The following is a 9,580-nucleotide window of genomic DNA, read 5'->3' on the forward strand; positions in this document are numbered from 1 at the left end:
TAACTTACTGATTTATAATCTAAAAGTAAGTGCCAAGGAGACTAAAGCCCAAATGTGTATCCACTGGATTATGGCCTTTTAAAAAACTAGGTGATTGTGAAATTGTTTCCGTACAGCAGAATTTCATTAACTTCTGTTTCAAGAGCACTACACAAACGGGAGACACCAATCTCAAGGCTGCCTGACAGGCTTCATGTGTGGTGTAGTACAAGGCAGGATAGCTAAAAGGAAATCTCTTTGCAGATTTCCTATGATGGGTCCCTGGACCACACACAATGTTTTTCCATATTTATTTATTTGTTTTTGTGTTTAGCTCTGTCAATTCTGACCTACTTTAAGAAAGGGGGGAAAAAGAAAAAAAAAAAAAAAGGTTTCTTCCAGCAGCAGGTTTGTGGCAAAGCACCGCGTCTCCTTCCGTAAGGCTGCTGGCTGGAGCCTCTTGTACGGTACATGTAGCTCCTCCTCTGTGGGAGGTGGATGATGGGTGGAGATGGAGCAGGCGCTTACCATCTACGCAACTCTGTCTGGTAGATGTTCTGAACACCAGCACCTCCCCTTGACTCAGGATCACTCAAAATTAGGCTTTAACTTTCAACTGCAATGTGATCCTCCATGCAGCTACTGAATAGCAAAGACATAATCAAAAAGAAATGTAGTATTTAAAGTGTCATCACACTCCAAAATGTGTAAGGCCAAGTTTTATTTGGAGAAGCCTGGCAATAGTATCCTGTTTCTGTGTTTTAATGGAAAGAACATCAGGCTTAGTGCTTAAGACTTTCAGTCCAACAGTATTCTCTGCCTGGAAAGCACAGCTGGATAGCAGACCCAGACCTTAATTTGCTTGTGTGTTTTCCCTGAAATAATTTCTAAAGTCTTTTGATGTTGCTGTTCACTACAATTCTGGTGACTTTTTCTTTGATGTCCAGCGCTGTACAGAGGCAGAAACAAGTATTTCCAATAAAGTACCGAAACAGTGCACAGCCTGGACACAGACCACTTCAGTCTGTAAAGCTGAGTTCTAGTTTCCAGGCCACCTCCTTTAACAAATGGGCCCTTGCTAATTGCTTCAGTGGGACAGTTGTAACTGCAGCTTTGTGACTGAATACAAGGGTAAGATGCCTATGACCAGGGTGTTGTACGTCTAATATGCTCTAAAAGAACGCAAATGCTGCTTCATGATTCAGACAAAAAAAAAACAAACCACCAAAACAACTTTGATCAATGAATTTCAGCTTCCATGACTGTAGAGATGACAAGCTAATGGAGCCATTTGCACTGTGTGGATGAGGATTTATCCATGCAATTCCCCTAAATGTTAATGGGAGTTGTGTAGCTGAATCCCAGACTTGCTATGCTGAAACTTAGCCCTAAGTCTCCAAGGAGAAGGGTGCTAATTGGATTGCTGAGTTTAAATCCTTCAGCTAGTCAGTCTATGGAAAGGACTTAGCACTGGCTCTGTAAAAGGCTTTACATAGCTTTGCAGTGCAGTGCAGGGGAAGATTCCGCCCCCCGCCCCTTTCTTTCTTGTGATTAATTGTGAGGCTTGAGGTGACAGGAGATATAATGAAATTCATAAATGCCAAAGGCCGTCCCTAGTCACATTCCTGGCTGTTGGTTTAAGTTAGAAACTGACAGAAGTGTGAACAAATCAAGGTTGTTCTGATAGCTTTTCAGTTAGGGGGAAGAAAAAGTAACCGACAATGAGAAACCACTGGAGGTAGTTTAATGGGTATAAATTTTCAAGAAAGAGTGATATTTTACACTGATTCAGATTCTTGGATACATAAATGACTTACAAACAGATGTGTTCTGCCCTACCGCAGTCCAAGGGATTCCAGTCCTTTTTCACAAAAGGAGATAATGGCACAAGTTATTTAAGCAACCTGCCAAAGAAAAGCTGTTGCAAAATCTGTAGCAGAAGTGACTTGTGTTTGTGATTGGCCTTGCTCTGCTTGTTAGGAATTTTTAAAATCCACGTCCCTCTCTGGAAAACAAAATTTGCAGGTTGAACAAGCAGCATAACAATTAACCTAGGACTCTCACTTCAGCCTGGAAATACATTCTACTGATTCCCCACATCCAGGTTTGAATTACAGTGTAAAGAATTGCTTCAGCAATCCTGTTTTCCTAGTCCATGACAGTGCAGAACATGTCACCTCTGAGTATATATTGACCAGATACTGATGCGGTGATCTTTTGAGCCAGCTGCCAGCAGTCTCTGACTGGGGTTTTTGTGATCAGAGAAGGACACACAATGGACAGTTGCTGTGTGGTAGTCCAGCACTGCTAAGGGCTTCAGTTTTTTCCAGCCAAAGATCCTGATGCGATGATCCCACCCTGCTGTTGCTACAATCTTCTTGTCTGGACGGATGGTGATATCAGATATGCCAGCATTGACAAGTTTGTGTGTTTTGTAAACCTGTGTGAGAAAGTTATAGGTGAGTTCTAACTGTTTAAAACAGAGGAAAAAGGAACCTTTGGGGATTTTAAAAGGTATAGTGCCCACCCATATACACTGGCGTCACATGGAGCTTTTCACCACATGGTGGGTGACGCCTTAGTGCGAACAATTACAGACAGAGATGAAAAAAGACCTCAACTAACTTGAGCTTATCTATCATCTCCAGCGTGATCCTCTAAAAACAAAAGCATCCCTTCTGTGTTTTTAGTTCATATTGCATTTAAAGCTATTTATATTCTGTCACAAGTGAAGCTTTGAGTCAAGATTTTTGGGAACCAGACTACACAGCTTTGCTCTTTTCTTCCAGCTGTTCTTGCATGAGCTGCAATGTTCAGAGCTATAGCCATATATTTTCCCTGCTTCTGCAATATTCCCATGCTGAGATTCTGAGCTGATGTTTAAACTACCTGCTACTTATTTCTGCTACTGTGGCCCTTCACAAAAAACCCCAATAAGCTGTGGTAGCATTTACCACAGCCTTGAGAAAGGAATGCTTCCAGGAATTAGGTTACAGTGTCAGGAAATCTGTATTTCTAGTACTCCTTCCCAAGAGACTTTTATTTACACCAAATTCCAAGAAGGGGATTACAACCCAGTTATTGATTTCAATCTTGGAAGCCTTTTGTTACTGTTTGGAGACTACTGGGGTACAAGTTTCTGAGGGGCACAATTAAATTGGAAGGCATTTCGCTTCCTTTAGGAGGCACTGGGGCTGCAGACGACTTGGCACTCGGAAAGAAACATTTTTCACTTCACTGACATAAGTTTCCCCTGAAGCACGGAGGAAAAGCTCAGTATAACACTTTTGCTGTTCTCACCTCTGGTAACTTGTATTAGTCAGCAATCTACCGCTGAAACACAGGCAGCATATGCACCAGCGTGTGTGTGTGTGCGTGTGCAGGCACATGCATGTTGAAATAGCCTAGCTTTTGTCACGATGTGGAAAACACCTTTTGAGTGTATGCTGACCGTGAAGTGCTGTTACTTATAAGCATAATTGGAAATGATGCGTTAATGCCACCATGTACTTAAGACTGAATCTGTAGCCGTCTTGTACCAAAGCTTAATATAATTCAGTGTATGTTTTAATACGCTGCGCGTTGTCTGCTGCTTTTCTGAGGTGGGAAGGGATTAACAAGCCTATTATATCTGAATAGCTTTCCTCCTCAAAGGACAGTCCATGGTGCATAGTTTTACCAGATGTAGAAAACAAACTCCAGAAATGCTGGTCAAAGTTGGTTTCAGATGCAGTTGAACACATCTTAGAATCTTACAGGCACAAAGCTGTAAGCAATTATTTTTCAACTGTATAACAACTGCCCAGCTACTTACTCAAAGAGCAAGAGATGTGCAATTTGATGAGAAAAAAGGCTAACTGAAACTTGATGTGCTTCTTGCATGCTCCATACATTCCTCTTTTAAACAGGACCTGACGAACGTATCTACAACCAAATCAGAACAGAGGACAGCAAGTTTTGCTCAAGCCTGGTGAACAGCAGGAGGCTGTAAGTGTGCCGTTTTGTGGGGCTGGTACTGTAAAACCAGTGCTTTTTGCTAGCATGTATGTTCTTCCAAACTCCCCAGCTACGCTAATGTAGCATGGCTTCAGTGGGATTTTTGTTGGCGTACGCGTACTGGCAAGGGAAGGATTTATCACTCACATCACCAGCCTGGCAAATATAAGATGGGCCTTACTCTGTAACTGAGATTATTAGCTAATGGCTATAACCAATCCCGGGCGTGGTGCTTCCCATCATTACTGTCAATTATGTGGGCAAGATCCATACAGCAAAATCAGGGCGACTGGGAGAAATTGCATGCTATCAGCAAGCTACAACTTGAAAGTGAAGTCTATAATGGTGATGCCTTTTGGCTATGCAGCATGAGGGAACAGTGGGCATTTGTGCATGATCTGCAAATACAAGAGGTGAGAGAACAACAAAACAATGTAGAACAACTTGCTCAAGGAATATGCAGCCAGGTGAAATCCGAGTGCCAGGATTTGTGCCATCCAGTCACTGATGGGCAACTAGTGTAGTCAAATGCATACCAACATCATTTGCTAACCAGAAAAACAGCTTGTAATTAAGAAAACAAAAGAGGTAAAAACCGGTGAGCTGCTTTCAGCCAGTCATGACCAAGGACACTTGCATCTACTAGCAGATGCATTAAGAAATTTTGACAAGCTGAGGCCAACAGACATCTACCTCTCTTTCTCTCCTTAACACACACTGTCTACGATTTTTCTTTTTTTTAAAATCTCTCTCTCCTACACAAATCATGTCTTTAAGTCCTATTCTTATTAGAAAAATAGCCAAGATAGCAGCAGCCTTAGTTTCAGCACTTGAGGGAAAAGCCTCAGCAACCCAACTAACAAAACTTGTGCGCGTGCTTACATTACAGTTGATAGAATTTTTTTCTTGTCATATATATACAGGAGTTTCTGTGATTATCAGATTTCTTACTTCTGCTTTGTTTATTCACCTGCAGAAGCTGTTTACCTCCTACATTCTACCACAAACATCATCACATAATTACACTATCTCATCCAAATCAGAAGGCTCATAACCAATCCAGTCATTTGCTGACAGTGATGATTTCAGCAACTTTCTTGTAGAAGACAATACACCAAATTTTCCCCATAGCAATAAGCTATGAAGTTACCTTCATCATCTATTCATTGACACACTGGAACATTGCCACTTAAAACAGAGCTGAGGTACCATCATTGCGTCATTATTTCTCCAACAGCAGATAGCTATGCACCACGTTTACTTATTAAAACCTTTTAGAATAAAAATAATGTGCCACTGAGTGGCTTTCCAATGTCTACCATTACCTCAGGTACCTGGAATGTCAGGGAAAAAAAAAAATCCCCATCTGGTTTTTATTATTAATGCAATAGTGGAAAAAAAACTTAATCTATGTCCTTGACAATCTCTAGTGCTCATATGAAAGATGCATTTTATGAGAGCATTCACACTATGCATGAAGCACAGAAACATTACTTACAGTTTATAATACTTGGCATTTAAATTTCTTCTGAGAAAAGCTACTATGTCTCAGTGTGATGTGCTGAGGATGTAACTAATCCTACTTCTCCTGGGAATATGAATACCCTGTGGAAAACAATACCTGGAATATTTCAGGTGAACAACTGCTTATTTTTCCCATGAGTCATATCTGTAGCCCTGCATTACGGTTAACTCATAACTGAAATGTACTGCGGAGGACAATATTTTCTTTGAATTTCGGAAAAAGCGATGCTATAATTAATATGAAGGATCAGCTTCCTCTCCAACACCAGAGTATTTGAAGCTTTAAGAAGCCTGTCATGATGTCAGAATTCTGACACCTTGGCCTTAGAAAACTAGCCTCAATACCAAGTTGCTCACTGGGCCTTATCTGCTCACCTTCCTTCTGTGTCTCTGAGCTAAGGACACCAGGTGCAGACATACGCCAATAGTGAGAGAAAGGCTGGGGCAAAGGGAGGGCAAACATGACAAAAAAACCCCAAACCATGACAACTGTGTATCAGACTTATTAAAATTCTTCTTTATCATGTTGACTTAGGATGTCTTTATTACTTATTCAGTCTAGAGTGCTTCTTTGACTTCATGTTGTGTTCTGTATTAAAGTTCAGACATTCTCCTTGGCGAGTGCTGTGTCCTCCAAACTTCATCTCAGTTGGATGCATTTACACTACATGCATTGTTGTCTTGGTTGCCTACCACTCCGTAAAAGCTAGTTCTGTGGTGATGCCTAACAGATTACACACCTTCAGTGTCCCCCAGCTGACGAGTCACCACTGGATGTCCAAGCACTTGCTTTTCTTCCTGTACCACCATTCAGAAAACAGCATTAACTTGCCACACTACCTAAAAAAATCTCAACTAAAGCTGCAAGCTGGAAGAGCGATTATTGTTCTTCCATGAATGGGTGTATCCAGGAGCTCTCTTCTCAAGGATGATATGGTGGTACACAGCGGCTGGTTCAGATCCTCTTCATTCTGTGTTCAGGGGACTACTGCCACTTTTGAAAAGGTTAAAGCACTCAGCGGTGGAGAGGTTGTGCATGGGCCATTTTAATTTTCATGAGCCTTTTTATGCACTTCATTTCCACACCTAGTTAAAACCCGCTTAACCCCTTGGCACTGTTGGAACACTTGCTAAAATTGTCTAGATTCACTAGTGTAGCCCGAACTGGTGAGTATGAGACCTCCTTCTAAATCAGCCATTCCAGGTATGCATAGCTCAGACACAAACTGATATATCCAATTAACTTATTTTCTCTGTCCCTGGCTAGGGCTTTGAAGGTGCCAAAGGACGCTGGTTGCCTAAACCTCATGTCGTCTTGGTGCTAGCTGGGCTACTCCTACTCTTTTTGTTTGCGAAGTATTTAATGGAATATTTCTGCCTTTCCCACAGTAGAAAGAAAGCTCTATCCATTCAAGCAGAACCTTTGGAAAAGCAATCCTTTGTTTCTCATTTTTATAACTCATTTATAATGTTTAGGACATTCCAAAAGCTGGATACTACTAACGTGATAAATGAAGATACAGAGCCAATGGCTTGAGTAATGCTAGGCTTGTGTGCCTGTTGCAACTTTGGTAAAACCAGAAACATGTGAGAGCGATTTTTTTTTTTTTTTTTTTTTAAATCCTCACCATCTTTTGCTAAGTCTAGTCATATAGCACAGACATTCTAACCAGTCTGTGATTAATTAGCTAGAGATCTGCAACAACTCCTCTTCATGACTAAATATTTTTTCAGTCTATCAAACTGTTAGTGCAAAGTGGGATAAATGACACTAGAGGGCCAGTGATCCTGACCTGGAGGTTCTGTTGCTCATTGAGGCTCCAGATGCTAAGCACCTTTTCAGATGAGCCCGAGATCCCCTTGGCCTTCTCCGAGTCAAAGTCAAGGCTCATCACCGGCTCCTGGTGGCAAACAAGTTGACTCAACGCTTTCCCCGTTGACAAATTCCAAAGGACCACTGATCCATCTTCATAGCCAGCCAGAAGCAAAGGTTGTGAACCACAGTTGAGCTGATCAAGGGAAAAATAAAATTGTTTGAGAAGTAAATAGTCTGTTAGGAAAATTATCATCCCTGGGTAGGTTTCAATCCAAGCACCAAGAAAATAAATGAAAATGCTGACTGGCGTAGAAATGAAGAGTTTAGAAGTCTAAATGTCAAATCTTGATAGTCCATCCACTTACAAAAAGCATTACGGGGTAACTGCTGACATGTGCTTATGGTTTTTATATCTACATATAAAATACTGTATTTTATATATATAATATGTATCTAACATATACATACACACACATACAGAAAATTCTCTGAAAATCCAAACTATTGCCCTCTCTACAACACCTGAAAAAAAGGCTGACTGAAGTTTTCAGAAGCTTTACTTCATGGCCTGAACTTCCTTTGTGCTCCTTAAAAAAAAAATTACTTGGAGCAACTGAGTTGCTATCAAGCTATACAAACCCATACGGATACTGACAGAAGTGCCATGCTTAAAGATTCCAGTTTCACATTGCCAAGTGTAGGGTTACACATAGGGATCATTTACCCAAGTGCACCACAGTGCTTAAAGGTAAACACTGAACCTCTCGTCAGGAATCTCTGGGTGAGTCACCAAGGGGTTAACGGGCACCCGAGTCCCACTGTAACCAATTGAAAGCTATTTTGATTAATGATGTCACAGGCCAAAGGGCATGGCACCCTGGGCAGACACCTAATTTATTTAAGCCTCTGAAATAACTCAAAGAAGGGAACGTTACTGGATTACATGTCACACTTAAGGAAAATATTCATCATTGCTCCAGCCAAAAGACTAATGACCCCGTAAGCAATAACTGGTTATGTGAGTGAAGATGCAAATCCCTAATGAAAAGCAACTAAAAAGCAGGCATCTGTTAATGCCAGTTATTTCTTTAACAGGAGAAGAAACACCAAAACAGACATTAGGATTACAACCACCTCATGCACACACATCCAAGAAATGTATCCAATAGGTTATTCAGCTCTTTCCAAACACCGACTGATCCTACAGGATTTGTTTGCTTGGCATTCAATTCAAAATTGAGGTAAAGGACATTTATAAAGATTTAATTTTTACCGGTATCACATTATTGAATGAGTTTCTTCAAACTCCCTGGCTGTCAATATCATGATACAACCCTGCAGTGGCCAAAGGCTCACTGCCTCTATTAATGGTCCAGACTATTCTCCCACTGGTTATTATTTGTTCTAGGGGGAGTTAAGCTAACAAGAGATGGGTGGTCTAGGTAATAAGACTGTGGAGTAAAAGCCTCCTGTTCTTTCTCAGATTTATTCAGCCTAAAGAAGTGTTTAAATGAGGAACGGATCTCGCTGAGCAGGGAAGAAAATTTGCCCCTTAAAAGAAGGAAATCAAGGCAAAATCCCCCACTTATCTTTCTGGACAAGTCTGTCCACACCTGGGATCCTGCAGGAGCCTCAATCCTTGCTTTAAGAGCCCTCTTCTTTTGAAAAGGCAGGGAGCATGCTCTGGCTAGAAAGGCCCACAAAGAAGTTCTCTCATAATGCCTAGAACTGTGCACATTTTTTCTGTCAAATTTTTGATTTGCTAAAATAATACAGCATCAGAGCAATAAATATATGTCAGGTATATGTGAATTAATGTTAATTCATCAGGTATTTTGGATGAAGAGTACCTGGTTTTTAATACCTGGGAAAAGTTTAAAAAAAACCTGCATGAAATGAACATTCCAGATTTTATTTATATTTAATAAAGGGTAAAACCTTCAAAGCAAACCAAAATATTTCATAGGTACTTCAATTAAGTTTAAAAAAAGCCCCCAGTTTGGGGATACCCACTCCGCCCAATTATCTGTACTGCTCTTCTATGTGCACAGAACTCCTCCAGAGCCCTGGGGCTCTACAGAAGGTACAGCTTTCATTAGCCGATGAAACAAGATATGGATGGGCAGGGCTGTCTCCTCTGCTTTACTCAAAACAGGATGGCCAGATTTTTATAGGTGCTCAAAACCCTCCTTAAGACCAGAAAGACAAGTGAGTGCTCAGCATTATGGGAAATGCCAAGCAAAACTTTTTGGTTTTTTTTTTTTT

At 40.9% G+C, this 9,580-nt stretch overlaps 1 protein-coding gene across 1 annotated transcript in view; it reads right to left on the reverse strand.

Moving 5' to 3' along the window:
• Nucleotides 1-1,201: 1,201 nt before the first annotated feature.
• Nucleotides 1,202-9,580, reverse strand: part of GNB1L (guanine nucleotide binding protein (G protein), beta polypeptide 1-like) — a 17,706-nt gene continuing 9,327 nt past the window's right edge. The window contains exons 5-6 of the mRNA XM_009694625.1: nucleotides 7,293-7,508; nucleotides 1,202-2,419 (exon numbers count right to left, since the gene is read on the reverse strand). Of these exons, the coding sequence (XP_009692927.1) occupies nucleotides 2,153-2,419; nucleotides 7,293-7,508 (483 nt within the window). The 3' untranslated portion in view covers nucleotides 1,202-2,152. The remainder of the gene's footprint in view (nucleotides 2,420-7,292; nucleotides 7,509-9,580) is intronic.

Source organism: Cariama cristata, unplaced genomic scaffold (assembly GCF_000690535.1).
Source record: "Cariama cristata isolate BGI_N322 unplaced genomic scaffold, ASM69053v1 scaffold11252, whole genome shotgun sequence".
NCBI lineage: Eukaryota > Metazoa > Chordata > Aves > Cariamiformes > Cariamidae > Cariama > Cariama cristata.